Source organism: Carassius gibelio, chromosome A3, assembly GCF_023724105.1.
Source record: "Carassius gibelio isolate Cgi1373 ecotype wild population from Czech Republic chromosome A3, carGib1.2-hapl.c, whole genome shotgun sequence".
NCBI classification, from domain to species: Eukaryota; Metazoa; Chordata; class Actinopteri; order Cypriniformes; family Cyprinidae; genus Carassius; species Carassius gibelio.
The window spans coordinates 23,570,934-23,591,779 of NC_068373.1; the positions used below are offsets into that span (position 1 = coordinate 23,570,934).

The 20,846-nt window shown below is 36.1% G+C and overlaps 1 protein-coding gene across 7 annotated transcripts in view; it reads left to right on the forward strand.

The window, feature by feature from the left end:
* The first annotated feature begins 2,451 nt into the window (after positions 1–2,451).
* Positions 2,452–20,846, forward strand: part of LOC127952473 (myocardin-related transcription factor B-like) — a 32,974-nt gene continuing 14,579 nt past the window's right edge. Inside the window, exons 1-5 of one of the 7 annotated variants that reach the window (XM_052550936.1) lie at positions 2,452–2,616; positions 8,635–8,700; positions 9,525–9,576; positions 10,674–10,911; positions 19,539–19,604. In XM_052550936.1, the coding sequence (XP_052406896.1) occupies positions 10,758–10,911; positions 19,539–19,604 (220 nt within the window). In that variant the 5' untranslated portion in view covers positions 2,452–2,616; positions 8,635–8,700; positions 9,525–9,576; positions 10,674–10,757. Of the gene's footprint in view, positions 2,617–8,634; positions 8,716–9,524; positions 9,577–10,673; positions 10,912–15,931; positions 16,227–19,538; positions 19,605–20,846 lie in introns of those variants that run through there. The other 6 variants (XM_052550948.1, XM_052550926.1, XM_052550957.1 and 3 more) reach the window with 6 other exon arrangements.

The window sequence follows — 20,846 nt, forward strand, 5'->3', positions numbered from 1 at the left end:
ATGTTAATAATAGACATGCTAATAAGCAACTAGTTATTAGTGTGAATTGGACCCTATACTAAAGTGTTACCCTGTTTTCTTTTTGAATATATTTATTCAAATTTTATTCAAACAGTGAAGTTTTTTTTTTTTTCTCCAGTATTAAATAAATTGAAAGTCCAAAAGAATATTGTTTATTTATGACATAATTTTTTTTTTACATAAAAAAAAATGGTACTGTTATTTTTGATTAACTTAATACATGCTGAATAAAATTATAAATTTCTTTCTTTTTCTTAAAAAAAAAAAAGATTCAAGCATTCTGACTATCAGAATAATCCCAGATGGCATCTCAAATGTTTTTTCCCCTTAATCATCTGTTTTACGTTAATCATGTTTTTTGTACAACTTTGAAAAATCATTTTTATAGAGGAATCATTATTGGGAATTGGCAAGAATCAACATGTGTGCATGACCTGATCGTCAGGGTACAGCTGCAGCACAAATTCAAACTGTTTCTTAGTTGCATTTATAGATTGTAATCTAAAAGAATAATCAGTGGTTGGTGCCAGGCAGCTGGGGCTCTATCCTGCCCATCATCTCACTGTGTGTGAAGCAGAATGTAAAGATACACTGCACTACAATGAGTCACATCTCAAGCCAGCACTCTCAGAGATACGGCTGGCATCCAGCCTGCCTCCCGCTTCCCCAAACCACACACTATTCTGGGCCGTGATTAAGCCTCACACCTCTATCAGCGGGGAAGTGTGGGCAATGTGGGACATGATCATCCTGAACCAACTATGTGGGAGTAGACATGAGAATCTAAAGCAGGAGAAACAGAAAGAGAGAGGGGAAAAGAGCAACCTTTCTTATGACTCACACCATGTTACTTAAGTTTGTTGTTATGTTGGCTCTGGTTTGGTTTGCAAATGATCTGTAATCTACTGCTTTCTAAATGGCTGTTGAAACATGAGGACACTTGCAAAGTTTATAAAGATGGTGTGATCCTGAAATGTTTGGGTCAACCAAGAGTTGTATGGTTCATCTCAAGTATCATATTGTAAACTTTTAAGAAATTACCTGCTGGGTCCACAATAATGTTTCTTTGAGGGCACAGTTCAACATCATAAACACTGGCTTACAATAAGCAATCAGATATCACATGCATTTACTCTCAAACATACTGAAGTAATCACAAATATTGTGAATACTTATTAGGATTGAATATCTTAATACATGGCCTGCCTTTGCATGTTTGTGTTAAAGGGATAGTACACCCAAAAGTTAGATTCTGTCATCATATACTACTCACTCTCATTTCATTCCAAAGCTCTATGAAGATATTTTGAAGAATGTTAGCAACAAAACAGTTTCGATTCACATTGACTTCCATTCCATTGCAAAATATACTATGGAAACCAGTTGGAAACAAAACTGGTTGGTTACAATATTCTTAAAAAATATATTATTTTAAGTTCCACAGAAAAAAGAAAGTCATACAGGTTTAAAATATCAAAGGTACTAAAATATCCTGGGTTGTTTCAACCCGACTTTGGGTCAAATATGCACTAACCCAGCTGTTGGGTTACATTTATTAAATACATTTTTAACCCAAAGTTGTGCTGAAACAACCCATCATTGACAGCATTTTTGTTTTGGGGTGAACTACTGTATCATTTTAACTCTCAAAAAGCTACAAAAGCTGTCACTGGGAACTTTATATATATATAAATATAAATTCAGTGACAAGGGAACTGAATCTAGTTGTGTAAGTGAGTGGTTTGCTTCCAACAGCACTATCAGTTCCTCAAGAAATGTTCCTGTCATTATATTTGGATATGTTCATGTATGATCACATGTCGGGTATGAATTGACTTTGAAAGCACACCAGATGGCAGTGTAATACAAACACAGAGATAAAAATTCAGAGTATTTATTTATTCTTATCTTAGTTTAAAACTTTATCTTATTTTTCTTTATTTCATTTTGCTTGTTTATTTACTAAGACCACTGATGACAAACATTTAGTATAGAGTAACGGTTCACATCAAGGTCTGTAACTGATATGAGCTTATGAGTCTCTCAGAAGCACACTAATTCAAGTCCTTTGACATTATCAGAGGTGCAAAGTGCTTGAGTAGGCTAATTATTTAATAATAATTAAAAGAGTGTACCCCATAACACTTTTTTGAGTTGAGTAACGTTTTTTTTTTCTCCATTAACACAAAAATCGGAGCTTTTGATAAGATATTAAAAAATGTAATTAAACATTGCTCTAACTTTCCTTACAGTAGGCTATAATATCACTTTTCTTACTCCTTTGGGCATATATGTGAATTGCTGCGTGTAGACGCTTGTTTACGTTTATCTTTTAGAATCAGATATGAAGTACATATGAAGTACATATTTTATTCCGTTTCACTTCGATGTGGTGTCAGTTGTCTTCGGAAGTGTTGTGAAGGGTTAACAGAAGTTCATTACATCACCGGCTAAACACAATAAGAACGGCCATCTTTACCCTCTGTTACAACTGCCACTCCAGAAAAGAAAGAAAACAAATGTCCTGTCGGGATTTTGTTGTATTCTTGATGTGTCATCAATGGGAACACATTAAATTCTGAAGCCAAAAACACGGTAAGATATTTATCCAGTTTTATTATCTATAAAATATATCATAACTGACGAGCAAGTGAATGACACTCCAGTCATTGCAATACATTGAAAGTGACACTTTATATATTAAATATCTGCGTGGTAATTCAAAAAATAATGAGTCATAAATGTAACTCTTATGTAACAATCTGTTATATGGATATATCTGATATATTTGCTGTTAGAACAGTGTCACTTTAGAGTAATTTTAGGGAATATTTAGAAGCACTATTACATTGGTAATAGTAGCGTTAGTTCACTGTTATAGAAAGTTCAAGTGACGTCATCATTTTATTAATGTGCGAATATGTAGGCTATATGTATTTATGTATGTAATATGAATAATATGGGTTTTCTGGTCATATTATTGTAAACTTATTGTATGAATATTAAATACAAAATTTAAATGAAATCCTAATGTTCATTCTACGTACATTTACATATAAATAATATAGCCTACGTCTAAATGTTAATTTTAAATCTCCTCTCATCTCATGCCTATCGTGAAATATACAAGTTGAATATTTTATATTTCTACAAGCTCTTTAAATGTAACTGATTCGATCACTCTTAACTTTCTTGTTACATTAATTATACATTTTAAATGGGCTATAAATAATTACAATTTTATTTGTGTCAGTATTAAAGCACAGAGTTAAATATTTATATTAACTGAATTTGATGTTTTCTTATATTTCCACTATTCCCATTTTACATTTGAGAGTAACAGAGCCTCCCCCAACCCCCATTAAACCTCTACATTTACACTTGAATTAAATTTTGATTGATCGCATGGGTATCTTACACTGGTTTCCATACATGTACAACGCAAACATTCAAGGATAATTCTAACAAAATAAATGTGCAAGTTATTTTAGATAAATGCATTTGTGTGTGTTGCTCCAACTCAATAGGTGTGAGGTCACAGAGTGCATTTTGAGTCGAGGATTTGTTACCATAAACAAGTGAAGCAGTCTTGATAGTTCATTAAAATGTTGTTAAGCATGCACACACTCATGGCTTTATGGGTGTGTCTGCAAGGCAGCATTGTTGAGTGTTCCCATGCAGCGACCTTTAGCTTCAGTGTGATTTGTGTGGAGGTGTGGTGCCTGAAGCACTCCCAGTGTTTACTGCCACAGGCCTGAATAATTATTCTCTACTGCAGGTAGAAAGAGTTTCAATAAGCCGGCTTTATGCCTAAATATAGTCTCAACCATAAGCCACCCTTTCTTGTAGTATTGAATACATTCATATTCACTAAATTCAGTTTGTCCTTTAGACCAACAATGTCTCTGTCCACTTACAGTATGCACTGTTATTGTGTTTCTGTTTATTTGCCATCATTGTAGTCAAGAAGAGCATGACAACCATCCAGGACTGGATGAACCAGCTTGTTATTACTGATATTTATTTAAGCTTGTCATATTAATGGAAATATGTCAGGCAAACCAGACAGAGTTGTCAAAAATAGTGAATGTGTGTTATGATTTAAGAATAATATTTGCAAGCAGCTCTTAAACGGCAGAACCACGTGTTTTAATTGTTTATCCATGCCATTTAGCCTGCATTGCATCAAATGGCAACTTATTTTCACAGCTTCTCTATTCACGTTTTTTGGATTTTATCTAATGATACTGATCAAATATTATAATCTGAACAACATAGTCTTAATATATTAATATAGCTCATGCTATGGACGTTGACTTGAAAAATAAAGCATTCTTTATTGATGACAGGCTGAATCTTTCCCACCGCAGGTGTCAGTTCACCAAAGTGTATTTCACATACATAAGTCTTTCCTCAAACATTGTGCACTGAAAAGATGAATGGTGAGGACTGTTCCCTGTCTGTGAATCGATTTAAAGGAATTCTGACTTTGTGTAAAATTACGACCCGTGTTTTGATACTACCTTCCATCATTTGGTCAATGTCCACATGTCTACAGTTAAGACAGGATCTTTAGACTGCAGCTGTGCTCAAACAGGAACTTGAAAGCTGTAGGTCCTGGTATTTATAGTAGTTGTAAGCATGAGGTGTCCCTGGTGGTCTGGACATTGTTTTCTTAGTCTGCCGCGTCGCCTGTTTGACTTCAAGTTTGCGGCCTCAAAGTTGTTATCGTTAAATGTTATCATCGGGTAAATGTTATTTGGTGCATTTGAACTAGTTTGGAAAGTTAAAAGTTCACAAACAAGAATGAGGTCATTGCTTTTGTAGATATCACTGTTCCTGGCTTTTTTTAGTTCATATTTCAAACGGATGCCTGATGGAAAGAGAATTGGGGCAAATAACTGTTCTGCACTCTCTGATCACATGACACAATCACATTCCGCTGAGATGTCATGTGATGCGACCTCACAGGCTTTGATGCTGATGAACCAGATTCATATCCATGCTCAGGTGTCCTTAGATCAAAAGCCTTCGACATAATTAGTAAGTCAGCACTGCCAACCAAAATTTAAGCCTCTCAAATGGTCAAAGAACTTGTTTGGGATGTGTTCTGATAAAGTTGCATGAAATGACTTGACTGGGTTGCACAGGTATTCCTGTTCTCTCTGAACCACCATATATTACGGAATGGAAAAGTGTGGTTAGCATGTATCGTTACATTTTTTTTTTTATATATTTTCTGCTAAATCAAAACCATGTGGTGAAACCTAATGCAGAAGCATGCAGGGGGTAAAAAACAGAAAACAGAAAATGGTGTCATAAAAGTACCCTCATGACTGAGTGTCAAGAATTTTCTTAAATTATTAGATGTTTTTATTGCACGACAGGGTTCAGGCTGGAAATTGTTATGTGGTTTGGTTATACTACATGGAATTTTACAATCATGTAATTTAAACCTTTGATGAAAATGTAAATCTTATAATAATGTGGTAAAATATGAAAATGAAATATAAAGATGTTTGTTTTCACAACCACATGAAAACCAGCATGAATACACAGAGTAGGCACATGGATTTTAAAAAGATTTGTCTCATTATTTATCTTGAACACTATTTTGTTATTGACCCAGCTGTCATTGTTCCAGTTTGTCTTTGAGTCGGAGCCATAGCATGATGTCTGGTCTTGATATGTTTGTTTACCCAAAAAGAACACTATGAAACCACTTATTTCATCACTCTGGCCATTTTACAATATGATCAACAAGCTTATGTCATTGTTTGCCACATTGCTGCTTGATGAAAGTGGTCAGCTATCATAAATCAGACTGCCAAACATCTGCTGTTCTTTCAGGTTTGTGGTAATGTAAGGTCACAGTGAAACCTGAAACTAAATGGGTTGAATGATAAGAAATATATTCTGAGACGTAACTGTATGGTCACGTTGTAACCAGAGAGTCAGCTTTTAAAACGAATTACAGTAAATCCTTGATGAGCATTACTTTTGGTGCATTGATTTAAATTCAGGCTAATAGACCGCATCAGTTAAAAGCAGGATATTTTCTGGTTTATTGATCCCTCGCTACTGACTCGCTGTGCTGGGCCAATGGCATGAGGGGAAGTGGGAGCCTTGTGTGCCGTGTCCAGGGACAGCCTCTTGGGAATCAGCTGGCTTTCTGGGAAAGTTAAAATGTGGGATCATTTTTGGGAATGGTGAAGGAATTTCACCCTTCTCTTTCCTTTCCTCACTCGAGCGGGTCTCACAGTGTTTTCTTTGTGCTGACTCCTGATGCCTGCGTTCTCCACGCGCACATGGAAAAGCGTTGGAGGGGTTTCTTTTTTATTTCTGATGCTTATTCTGGCTGGTCTCGCAGCTATTTTTAGCAGCACAGCTGACCCCTTCCATTTTACTGTGATTGAGTCATTCAGTGTTTGTGTGAAGAGAAGTTCTCAGTGTGTAATAATGCAGTAATATGGCCATAATGTGTCCCGCCAAACTCCACTTGGATTGGTGTTTGGACTTTACAGAACAACTGTTAACTATTTTAAATAAACACAACTGAGAATCACACCTATTTTTTCCATTCAAAATAACAAACTCCATTAAGAGACTTCAGGCTGACTTCAGACTTCAATACTACTTAGTTTTTGCCCGGATTTGAGTCCAGACTAGTTGCTGAAAGTAAGAGCTAGTTTAAAGATTTGGGGCTGACAGATTTCACAGAAAATTGTGTAGCTTATGGTGGACTCATGTTTTAGTTTTTCTCTTCATGTTCATACTTTAGTTTTATCCAGAGATATCATATCAGAGAATATTTTGAGCTTGTTTGAGAACACATATTGTTTTCATTTGCAACAGGCCACATGTTCTATGTGACTTTGCTGTGTTTGGGAAAACCTGAATGTTAAGTTTTTCTCTGAAATCATTTACAAAACGTGTCATGTTTATGATGTCTAGGGCCACATTTACTGACAGCTCACACCAGCGCAAACCCTGACAGATTTTATCCAAGACATGCAGTGAAAAATTAGCAATAAAAAGGCACGGAGACCATTATATTTGTGGCTGCATATACAGTTGTTAGAGTTTCTCTTTCAGATGCAAAATTAATGGGAAAAGAAGATTTAAATAAATCATACAGTAGGTATTTCTAAGCTTTGCATCTGTCAGTTAACTGGCATTTAATTTTGCATCATTATTTTAATCACGTTTTAAGCCATTTTGTGCTTGACATGGCTGTGATAGTTGCTCATTTGTGCTAGTCATTATGGAAATGAGCTGCATCTTTGTCCTTTAATTTGCACATTGTCAGTAGATGACCAACAGAACTTTCCACTCCCATCGCAATCCCTTTTTTTCCATTCTTTAAATTACGAAATGAATGCTTTATTAAGTCTATTACAATGTGTGATCTATATGAGTTCTAGTTTAACCACACTGTCCCTCCATAAGGAGACTAAAGTTGTTTACACTGAGTTCTCAGTCATGCACGTCTTCACTTCCTATTCTAGGTGGAGTGAAAATGCATCCCAATGCAAAAAATCCAGTGAACCGACCATTGAGTTTACTCAATGACACACTGCGGTTCAATGATGTCCCCATTTGGCCTGAGTTTTCTCTTCAAAGTCAGACATGTAATACTGTTTGAGGTTTCGAAACTGTGCTAGACTAAGATGAATTGTCATAGTGTCACTGAGAGGGGCTTACTGCTGATCCTTATCGAGAAAACAGCCGGAAAGTCTTTAAACTCAGCTGAATAAGATTGAGAGCGGGGAATCGGAGTAGGCAAGAAAGCCAACCAAGGCTTAGTCAAGTCATCGGGGCTTGTATATCTGGAAGAGTTAAGACATTCATCAAACTGTTGTTTTTAATTTGCACAAGATAACAAGATCACAGTGTTCACTGAGTCACTTCGTTTCTCTGCTTTCCATTGTAAGTGGTTGGGAACTCAACAAGTATGAAGTCCTCAAGTACACATATTTAGGATTCTTTTATACATTCATTAAAGAATTCAAAAGTAATAGATGGAAGATTAAACTGGTGTATATTTCTGCAAGGTTTTTTTTTTTTTTTTTTTAGTAATACTAAGTGTGATTAATTTTCAAACATACAGATACAAACATACAGTTTTTTGTTTGGATACTGCATTTTAAGTTTAGAAGTGCGGCTTCTGATAGTGTGAGAAAAAACCAATTGCAAAATATCAGATGTGCAACAGAGAGCAACACAGCTGAATGTTTGTCTTGTTGTTCTTTAATGAATATTAATGCTCTTGTTTGCGGAGGTGGTGTTTGAGGCTAGACTCTCAGATTGTTTTCCATATCTCTTGATGGCCTCTTCTGTGGAGTGGCACCCATCCATAAATATCCGTCATCCTATTGTTTAGCAATTAATCAGCGCAGAAGTAGATTAGCATTTCCACAGCAACTGCATTGATAAGATGCAAACCACCCTTCCCTTGTCCCCTTTTTCACATGCTGTTTTGCAACCAGATGAGGTGCAAGGTTTCTGCTTTCACCTATGGAAAACTACCATAAAACTGCTACTGGGAAGATTTATGTAGCTTGAACTGGTTGTTCTGTTTCATCTAATGACAGAATTTGATTTCTGTTTCAGAGGCATCATGACCTAGTAATCTTCATAAGGAGCACTGCAGCACAAATCATCCTTCTCCTTTGGCAGGTAAATCATATTCAGGTACTGATTAGAGTTAAAGTTATATATATATATATATATATATATATATATATATATATATATATATATATATATATATATATATATATATATATATATATATATATATATATATATATATATATATATTTAGTATGCATGTGTATGTGTGTGTATATAATGCTTGCGTGTGTGTATGTGAATTACTGTATATATATGTGTATGTGTGTATATATATATATATATATATATATATATATATATATATATATATATATATATATATATATATATATTTAATTATTATTATTATTAATATTTTTTATATGATTATTGAAGGATAGAAACTAGATAACAAGGTTTTATGGTAGGCAAAAAAGTAATATGCCAAATGTTATTTTACTGAGGTTATCTTTTGTACGCTCTACCACTAAAGTGCTCCACATCACGTCAGCATTGTATTAATGTCACAAGAGCTTCTTATTTATGGCGGCTATTCTAGAAACTAGACTTCTCTAGATAACCCTACAGTGGATGGAGGATGTTTTGAACATTTGTGCCAAGTCAACACCAACCTGTAATCACTCATTGGCTGTTGTGAGACTCGTGGCTTCAGAACAAAAGCATGTACCCATAGGGATGTAAGGCAAGAGACTTGAGGCTATCCAGACAGACTCAGTCAGGGTAGAATAAGCAGATACCGCAGTTTTGCCAAACTCCACTATGTCTTCAGCTTGGCATGGTTGGACAGAACAGCCGAGTGCAGGATTAGTCTTAGACAGCTATGCATTTTTTTAAAAGCATTTTTTTAAAAACTGAAATATTCCCAGACCCAGAAACACATTGCAACTGAAATATTCCCAGACCCAGAAACACATGAAGGTGAGTAATTAATGACAGATTTTTTTTTTTTTTTTTTTTTTTTTTTTGTCAACTATCCCTTTATTAATATATATCTAGAGTTGCTGGAGTCATTATTTTATAACCTTGTATTCTTGACTTGGAAATGCTAGAAATAATTTAATTGAGAAATATCAGTTCAGCATACCAGTATTGGTATGTTTTATTTTATTTTTTTTTGTTTTAATAGACGAAAATTGTAAACATGAATCTTTAACCACAGGGCAGGTCAATGTACATTTTAGTTATGGCCATTTAGCTTGGTTAAATGACTAGTATCCATCACTAGACTATATAACTTTTAGCATAACTACATACATACAGGTATTTCTAATATGTTGATCATAAATTTGCGTTGTGACATGTTTTGAATTCTGTGTGTCTTGTACTTTGTGGAGCCCTATGGTCCTTTAAAATGTTTGTTTGGTAAATCTCCATGTCTGAACCATGAAATGTGGTTACATATATTTTCCAGCGCAGTACATTGCAAAATTAGATTAAGCAGATATTATAGACAAAGTTGTCCTAAGTGTACCAAGATGTAAAGCATATGTCAGAATAACACATTAAACAGCTGGGCCAGACGTGCTGCCTGGATATACTCCCAGATAACTTGTCTTGGATTAGAGTATGACTTATACAACTTGCACTTTTAAACATCAGCGTAAGGATTTAAGAGCTTTCTTTATAGGTTAACTGGGAGGACCGTAATTCTTATTTGATTAAATACATTGGAGAGGATAGTTGAAGGTTGGGTTTGGCCGGTCAGATTTCGATCAAGCTATTCAAGGAAGCTCTGTGAAATAAGAGTGTTTCTTAAGTTTATTATCAGCAGTTTACAACAAAACATAGCAGTGTGATACAAATGGATACATTAACCTTTGAGCTGCATTTCTGGCCCATTTAAAGTTTATTCACAATCAACCACATACAAGTAAATTAGTTTTGCCACCACACCCCAACAACAACGTTCAGCTCCATTAGGGCTTTCTAATGTTTATACGGGCTGCTAAACGCTTGAAAGACTTTTCTCTCTCACTTTCTCTCTCTCTCTCTCTCTCTCTCTCACTCTCTGACAGACTGTAGTTCGAGATTCCCACTAGTCGTCTGTACTGTTGTGGTAGTTTCCAGGGAGAGACCTTTGCCTCTCCCCCCCAGGAGATATGGAGCCCCAGGAGAGTCTGGGAGTGGAGGGCGACTCGGGTGTGCTGGGGGTGCTGGTGCCGAGCCCACGGAGTGAAGCGGTGACCCATGACCTGGAGGAATTGTCTCTGCAGCCCACTCAGAACCTTCCACCCATTAAAGAGCGCAAGAATGGTGAGTGAGCCCATTTAATCAGGCCCTTGGGCCATAACTCTGCTCCCAAGCTCCTATTTCCTCCTCATCCATTAAACTACCGCCCAGATTTGACACTGAGAAAATAAGGCCTGCCAAAAGGTTGAGAAATTTGTTTGCGGTAAGACGTGGGGAATTACACAGGAATTGCATACGAATGCCAACATGTAATCATGTCTTAAGTGCTCCCTTTAACCCTTTCCAAAGTGTTCTTGGCTCACGTTAGGGTGCACAACTGCTAAACGAATGAGGTAGATTTTGCGTCAAATATGATTGCCGAAATCTCAGATATAGAGGATTCTTAGGCTTGCAGTCATGTTTTGGTTTTTGTTTGGCTATAACTCAAAGGAGCAGTTGATCATTCAAAAATAATCTTTATTTTACTCTTTATACAGCTTCATTATGTTCCAAAGCTCTATGATTTTCTTTTTTCTTTGTGGAACACAAAAGATGGATTTTTGTAGAATATCTTGGGCCACTTGGAGTAAAGAAAAGAAATGTAAATAAAAGTACATTTCTGGACAATACTAATAAGCTAGTTATTTTCATACTATGGCTGATAACATATAAATGGCAGACGTTAGAATTCTTAACTTTTTTGTCTAGTGATGCACAATAATTTTGCAAATCAAAAATAATCATCCAAAACAGAAAGGAAATAATTTGGTTACACATATCTAAAAAAATCCAATCGTAATGAATGAACACTTCTCAGATGACTTGTTAGACTGTGTCAGTGTCTATTTCATGCACAAAACATGGATGAACTACAGGTTAAAAAAGTCAGCAGCATGAATCCAATTGATTGTGACCAAAAAGATGATAGAATAGCAATATGTACAATTTGTTTAGCTGAAATATCAAAGAGTCAGCTTATTGTTGAAGAACATTACTATGATTGGTTTAATTTATCGCTGAAGAAAATGATACTCTGAACAGCATAAATAGAAGCAAATGTAAATACTAAAACTTTGGATGGGTTAAATGCAGAGCATGAATTCTGAGTAATAATTTAATTATTGACTTAGTTACATGTTCAGCCTAAAGTTAGCGTACTTTATTAACTACACGTTATATTATTTAGTCAAGTAGCATATGGATGTCATGTCATAAACATTTGTAATATGAATGACTTTGTATTCAACATGATAACAGTTTAATAAAAATGATGTAAGTTACTAATTATTATGCTTCCATTTCCTTAGTTTCTCAAACAGCAGCAAAAAATTAGCAACGGACATTTAAAGTACATCATCACTGTATTCAGACTATGGCAAGTTTATGAACTTTAAGACTTTATAATCAGTGAAGCTATCTATACTGTACGATGAATCAATCTCTTATACTTACATCGCACCAACATCTGCACTTTGTTGTTTATAATGAGAGAATTTGCTAGAGATCAGAATTCAGTCAGCGAGCAAGCTCTCAACAAAACTCTGGTGTTTCAGCGATGACTCATCTGACCTTTAATTGGCCATTGCATTCATAAACTCAACAGAATCGCGTGTGATTGGTTATAACGCCAACACCATGAAAACATGTATAAAGACATATGATGGAACAAATAAGCCTTAATATTAATGAGATATAAAAATACTAGTCTGATGATAATAATAATCGTCTTGATATTGTCAAAGGCATCAGCCACAGGCAATATCTCTGACTATCATCGATACACAATACTATCGTCTATGAACAAATCGTTCTTTTGTTATTTTTGGTCAATCCATTTATCAGTTAATAAAACCAATTAATCATGTCCCCATTTATTATTATTATTGCATAGAAAACAGCAACTTTTTGTGCTCCAAGGAATAAGGGCAGTCAAAAGGGTTTGTATTGACGTGAAATTGAGTAAACGGTGACATTTTCTTTCATTTTTTCACATTTGGCTGCTATGATGTTGACGTCGAATTGTTTGAGTGCTGGTCACTCTGATGGTATTGTCTTTTCCTTCTGTCTGGCTTTCACAATCCTGGCCCTGGTTTCATTCTGGAAATGTTTTACTGTGGTATGAACCCAAATGGCAGTGAACCTTTCCGTACTGCAAGTTGACATCTATCCGACCGCAGAAAGAGTTCATGTCTCACTCCCTACGGACATCCTTGCCCTTGAGAAAGTCAGTGTGTCCTCGGGCTGCTGGATAATTTATTGCAGAAAGGAAAGTAAACACAGACTCCACCAGGCATGCGTGTATTTCAGATCCCACTACATGATTTTCTTCATCTCAAACTGGTTCAGTCAGCAGTTTATCAGACTTGTTCCCTTTAAATAGACATGAAACTGTGTCTCATTTAGACACTTCAATAATTAACACAACTGTAGAATTAGCCTGTTTATTTGCCGACCCTCACACATGCCTGGAGTTATTTTAATCCAGTGCTGGTTACAACTCTTGTAAGATATATCTTGTCAAATATCTTGTAAGATATTTTGACAAAATGCAAGCAACATTGCAAATTCAGTTAGTGTTTCCAATTTCTATGATGTGCATAAAACTCATGCCAAGGATCTCTTGTTTTTAGTGCAAGAGGTTTTTAATAATATATTTATTTGAAAATAATTAGATTGGGGTTGATGTGGTGTCTTTTTTACTTGTTTAATTGTATATACTATATTATATTTTGTATCAAAGATTTGTGGTTATGGCCAAGGTGCTCTACTTTGATCACTAGATACATAGATACTGTTATATATATATATATATATATATATATATATATATATATATATATATACTGTGTGTGTGTGTGTGGTTGTGTTTATTTGGAGTATTTTTTTTAATTGCACAATGCACATTTCTTAAAATTATCACTGTTAATAAGGATCGCATGATCTCTCTTTATAACATCAGTCTTTAAATATAAGATATTTAAAGTTTTCCATGAAGTATACTTGCAGTAGTTCCACTTTAGCACAATCAAATATACTTGAGTACATCTATAGTTGGACCTGTGCACTATATATACCTCCGCACAATTAAAGTGCATTAGGCACAATATTTGTTGTTCCAGTTTAGCAGACTTTAAGTATACCAATGAAGTATACCAAAAGTACAATTGCGGGGTATTTTTCCTGAGAACATAAATATGTAAGTGTAATTGTAGTATACTTGGCACAAAATACAATATTTTAGGAGTTTTGAGTAGGGTAGAAATATGAACAGGGAAAAAATGTAAGCAAATCTTTGAAGAGTGGTGGGTGAAGGGACGGGTGGCTTTTAAACCCCATGCCGATCGACCACTGTTATGAATTTTGGGGGGCACCACCCTCAGTTTCATATGTTTACCACCCTGGTACAAGGTGTACTTAATGAGAACATAATGTGCAACACACCACCTCATAGCATTCAGCATAAGATGATAAACTTGAAAGAGACTCTTAGTAAATCCTAATACAAGGCATCGTTTCTGCTTTTTATCAGCTTCGACACAACTACTAAGTGAATGAGTTTTAGTCAGTGTCATTTATCAGAATAACTGCACCAATAAATAAACACCTTTTTAAAGGAACACTCTTTTCTCATTATTTCCTCTTAATTGATTCCTGCTCGCTGCTGCCTAAAGATAATATGAACTCATAGAGGGTTTGTTGCACTGGGCAGAATCAGCATGATCTGTTGTTCCTGTTCAGGCTGGAGGGCAGACGTACCCATCCTTCCTCTTTTCAACTTTACGTCACCACTGTTTACAAATTCCCCTACTGAAACATTTACGACTATGTTCCCACAGGTTATCTTGACGCCTACGCCTTATAATACTATATTAATATATTAGACTTAGTATTGTCTCGCTACAACTGTGTGGAAATGGACTGTTTTCACACGAATGTTGATCTGTTGGACCGGTTTGTTCACATGAGACTCCATTGGATGGGTTGTTGCTAAACATTTTTTATGGGTAGTACACGCTATTTGTCACAATGTCTTCCAACAACAGACTTCTCCAAATTGATTTATTGTAGTTTTAGGTTTGATACATTTAGTGAGTTCACGCCGTAAAATAATTTTGTAGAAGTTAAGCTTTAAAATGAATTCCCTTTAAAACACACAAACTCCAAAAGCATATGGATGTTTTTTGCTCTTTTTTTTACATTATTATTTAGTTATTTAGTATTTCATTTTTTGAGTGTCCTCTTAAGGGTTATATTTTTCAGATAGTGTGCCAAGCTGATAATAATATAACTTGCTTTGGGGTCACACAGTTAAAACATGTCAAATACAATAAGCGATAAATGAACATTATTAAGGGGATTAAAAATCAAGACCCTTGTGTTCTGATCCACTCTGTTTTTGAAAATAGGAATGCATCGTATGTAAACACTTTTTAAGTCTAATCTGGGTCAGGTGACCTGAAACTGGTTTAATTATTTAGGGTTGCTTTAGGACCATTTAATTGTTCGGGCAACCCACCCTTTAAATGTAGTTTTGCACATCCCTAGACTAAACCATACAGGTCTACATTCCCTATTCCCTTCCCCCGGGACGTTCCTGTTCCATTGTGTTTAATCACTTTGGCTGATTCAGATAGGCTTTGTTTAAATATTTTCTTTCCCTCTATGCAATATTTCTCTAACTACTATGAAAGAAATATCCCTGGATGTAGATAAGAAATCTAATGGCATTTTTGCTAGAAACATAGTGCCTTATCAGAAAGGCAGGTTGCTGAAATAAAAATGAGAGTCATCTGTAAACCCTGAATATGACTGGTCTATGTCAACACTAAAGTGACAGAGACAAATAGAAAAATCCCTGGGGTGCTGCTTGGTTGTTTTTGTCGTTTTTGTTCCATGACAAAATGATTGCAAGACTAAATTAATTTACTCTCTGCTAAAACTGAAGTAGCTTACAATGGAAATATGGGAAGTTGTGTTTGCACTTGTATATATTTACATTGGCTTCCTCTTTATTGTTTAAGATTAAGTTAGCATTTAAACTATTGTATTTACCCAGTGTTCAGTGCTGTTGAGGGTTAACAGCTGCAGCTCTGTAGTCCCGCCTCTCCTGTCAGTCAGAGCCGGAGCCGAGGCTGAAGCACTGCAGAGAGCGCTGACTCTCGCGGAGAACTACACACCCACAAACACTCAAGCGGTCTAGAGACAGAGCTGGTGAAGGTGCTTGTCAGGAACGGTCTGGAATCGAGCAGTACGCTGGGGAATTTCCTGCTAGATCTCGCCGTCTCGTCCTCATTTCTCGCAGCAATCCATGGGACTCCAGACACGGCAACTCTCCGGTCCGTCTCTCAGCTCCATGGCCTGCCTTGAAGTGGAGACCTTGAGTGTCTGCAGGGGTAAATGCAAGTAGTTTGAAATCTTTTTCAAATTCCATGTCAGCATGAATTAAAATGGGGAAGCTGATGCTAAACATGAGTGAAAGACACTAGGGAAACCGAGTATAGCTCATGGCAGCTGGTAATTATCACTGGAACACATGTTGAGAAGATCTGGAGTGGATATAAATTGTTGTCATATCAAATGAGCTTAACAGCATTAACAATGTCATGAAAAAAGTGACTAAAGGTTTGGTTATGGTGAGGGGGGTTGTTGTTGTTTTTCATCTGTCTGATGTTGGTATACATTTTTTTTTTTTGTATTAGCATCTAGGTTTTCATTCAAACTTACACCCAAACATTGCCTCACCATTCAGCCAATCATTAAGCCAGCTAGCCGTGCCTGTACAAGAAGTTTATCTGCTTCTAATGCCTTATGGGAGTAACACCTCTTTACACGTTTCTTAACAAGAAGACTTTGAAATGCATGACGAGATCTCTGCAGCCTTCACTGTTTTTAATATACGGTTTCACTTGTGAGAGGTTCAAGTGAGTTATTGGTCATTGGGATGGTTCCCATCAGTGAACCATAAACCAAATGATATATTCATTTATCAGATCTCAAACCTGAGCCAACATGCAGTCTCTGCTGTCCTCTAGAGCTCCGCAAGCACTCATGAAGATACAGTCATCTGTCGAGCTGCTGAAATATTTTTTGCAACAGTAATGTCAACACAGTCCAGGTCAATGTCAGAGTGTTTTTAAACAGCCTCAGTTAAGTCAGACTCAATAGCCATGACACAGCCCATTCATTTAATTTACGATAGTAACATCTGGTTGCTTTAAGGTGCGGTCAAATTGGCTACATTTTGGGGGGCAAAAAAGGTCCATTGTCTATAGTCTATGAAGCACAGCTCACACAGAAGTCACTTTCAAAACTAAGCAACAATCTGTTGGGCAAATCGGTCAATTTGATTAACTTGAACCTGAAACTTGTTGTGACATTTGTTTGGGAAAACTTTTGATGTTTCACGTGGATTCCTATTGAAATTACTGGATTTTGCTCCCCCAAAAATTGATTGTGACATCAACTGTAGGCTTGGTTTTGGATTTAAATTGAATCTTGAGAGGGTTTTAGAAAAGTGAGACATACAAGGATCTAAGCTGTCTTTTGTTTATTGTACAGATTGAGAGAGGGGCCCGGAGCCACATAAAGGTCAGTCAGGGTTCAGCAGAGAACATCAGAAATGACATCATCTCAACAAACACTGGGATGATGACTGCAGGCATGTCATGTACCGGCATAATGAAGTGAAGATGATTATGGTATTACGCTTCTATCAAGCTTCATTCGACACATTGAAAGAGCTACTTGGTGGAGGCATGGAACTTGATTTGGAATGGATAACCACTTTAATATTTAAACCCACCAGAGGACCTGGCACAGATAATAATGCAAAACATGATTCGGGACGGAGTGTTCCAAACTGTTGGCGGTGGGGTTTAAAAGAGGCACTCGCCCCCCCCCCCTTCAGTCTGTCCACTCTTTATTCAGCTGCGATACAGAATGTATGTGTGCCCATACCCCCAAACCCCCCCAATGCCATATTCAATCTCTTCTGTTTCCCAGGCCTTGTTCTCACAACGGCGGGGTTTATTTTAGCAGGGGTGAGTCAGACAGAGTGGTCTCTCTCCCGGGAATTTAGCAGAACTGGGTGTGCTAGGCCTCATTCTGTAGCCAATCAGATTGGCTCAGTGCTCCCAGTGCCGATGATGAGTGGAAGCGGGGGTCTGCTGGGCATGTTCCACCCTCCACTGTCCCATTTGTCATTATCAACTGCCATCCTCCTCTTTAAATGTTTTGCAGAGGAGTGGTGTTATTCTCTTGAACCAACATGCCTACGCTTGTATGTTTTGATAGACCCAGCCATCTAGTTGGATGGTGTAATTGCATTCAGGGTGTATGTAGTAGGCTGTGCACATCAACCCACATTTCACCCCTTTACTCAGGAATCCACTGTCTTTTTAATGTTCTTGGTTGTTAATGCACCAGTGCCTCCTCATCCAAAGCATAACACCTTGCATCTTGCTTTTTGCGGGCAGCAAATCCAAAGCCAAGGCTTCATTTGACAACATTGCGAGAAGTTGATAGGACTATTGCAGTGTTTATTATTTTGTGCTTTGGACACTGTTCTGTTGTTGGTCTCTCTTATAAACAGATTCTGTTGTATGTTTGCTTTGAGGTCAAAACTGTTGAGATTTTGTACTGTACTGAATTTTGGGTTGACCCTTAACCCTGCAACATTTTGAATGAAAAGGAAAATGTGGTGGATTATTTAAGTTCTAAAATAATTTAACACAAACTGAGCAATACTATCAACTATTCACTATTTAAATTATGCATGCCTATTCAAATTTTGAGTTCCACATTTACTACAATGGTGTTGAAATTTAATTCTTTGAGAATAAATAAACCATATCACATATTAGGATTTGGCCTTTTTGGGGGGACTGGGTACTTATTTATTTATTTGTTTAGTTGGTTGGTTGGTTGTTGTTGTTATTGTCACCCTTTTACATGGGGGTTAGAGCCCTGAAACTATGAACCTGAGGTGGAAATATTGTTCAAGTTCAGTACTATCATTTTGGTATCATTGAGATACCATTGTAGAATGTAATAATATTTGTAATTAGTTTTTTTATTTTGTATTCACTTTAGTTTGTTAAAGTTTTAACTTTGTTGTTTTTGTGATATTTTTGTTTAAAAAAAAAAAAGGTCTATATAGGTTTTTTTTGTCATTTTTATTACAGTTTTAGTTATTCAAGTACATCAATGCCTGGTTAAACTGACAGGTCTTAGACTAAAACAGGGTTAGACCATAGTTTAATTAGGATATTTAAGTAATTTTTTTTATGAATGTGCCTTAGAAAAAAAACATTACTGGTGTGCATTTTGAGACAAAACAAAGGCACTGATATATTTCAAGATAATATATTTCAGTTGAAACAGACTTAGATTTTAGTCTGGGATTAGGTTTAAGCCTTGTTTGTGAAACCGGAGGCAAGTTAAACTAAATGAAAATAAGAAATCTTGGCAACTAGCTGAAATAAAATATTTTTTATTTTATTTTTTATTCTTTTAGTTAATTATAATATCCCTATTTTGTATTTTTTATTATTTTTCTTAATCATTTTGCTGAACGCTGTATGAAGAATCTTGACCACCTAATGCTTGATTAGGTCAAGGCTTATTTTGGACTGTATTTAGTGCCATCTCAGAAACCATTAAAAGTTGAAACTCACCAAAGTTCCATTTTTCTGTTTTTGCTTCCTCCACAGTGCTTCAGTTGAGACTCCAGCAGAGGCGCACACGCGAGCAGCTCGCAGACCAGGGCATCATGCCACGTCAGTATGCATGCTTCATTGAAACATAATGCTCAAACTATTAATGATTAGACATTAACATAAAAGTTCAGCCTACGTGCAGTGGACTTTCATGAAGTAATCCTTTGAGACCAAAACAATATATTACTCAAATGATCTACTTCCTTGTTATTTCAACTCCTAATCCAGCATCATTAACAAAGTGCCGCTCACATTATCACCTAAGCTCTGAACACACACTGACCGTATTCTTTATAAAGTTGAACACATTTTCCTCCAGCCACATTTTATTTTTATTTTTTATTTTGACGGCGGGGGGACTTGTATGTAAGGAGAGCAGTTCTAAAAAAAGAAAGCGTCTGTTGAGGATACAAACTGATAAGGCAGGAGAGATAGAACAATGGTGTGGCTGACATCTGCCTGAAACAGTGGGAGCTGTCCTGCTTTCTCAGTGCTTCTCTGTATAGGGCCCCTAACGTCATAGTCCAAGCTCCAAGAGTAACAAGAGTAAGTGACTGGGCCTGCACTTATGCTCAGCAAGTTCTGTGGTTTCCTTCCAGGCTTTAGTCAATGCTTAATAACCTCAAAGACCAATTCTTGCATTCTGTAATCATATTTAAGTCAGGATTATAACTTTCCGGTGTTGTTGTTAGTGCAGCAGACTGCTTAAGACGCCACATTTGGTTAGTGATATATGACTAATCAGGGTAAGCAAAAGATGCCTTTGCTAATCATACCACAACGACTGTCAGGCGCTCATATCCTGTTGACCATGGATGCAGATGACAGTTCAACACCCACTCAAATATGCCTAGCAGAAATGTTTTTACCAATTGTTTTCGTCTTCCAGTAAAAAAAAAAAAGATATATATATATATATATATATATATATATATATATATATATATATATATATATATATATATATAAAAACAAAAAAATTATATTTAAATTTTTTTTAATTTACTCAAAGGAAAATTACATAAAATTATTATCCTTGTTTTCAGGGAATTAATTGTATTTTTCTTTACCCATTGGCAGATTGACTTTATGACTTTATGCATAAATTTAACAAAATAGTTTTAGTTTATAAATTGTCAAGCACACATTCTCTAAAGTGGATCAAAATGCTGACTTTCTAGCTCAGCTTCAGTAGAAAAGACAATCTTAGGTTTTGCTTTAGGGTGTAAGTGCATGAACTTTGCTTTAAGCAGAAGTTCTTTAGCACACAGCAGTTAAACACAGCAAATTGTTTAAAAATAG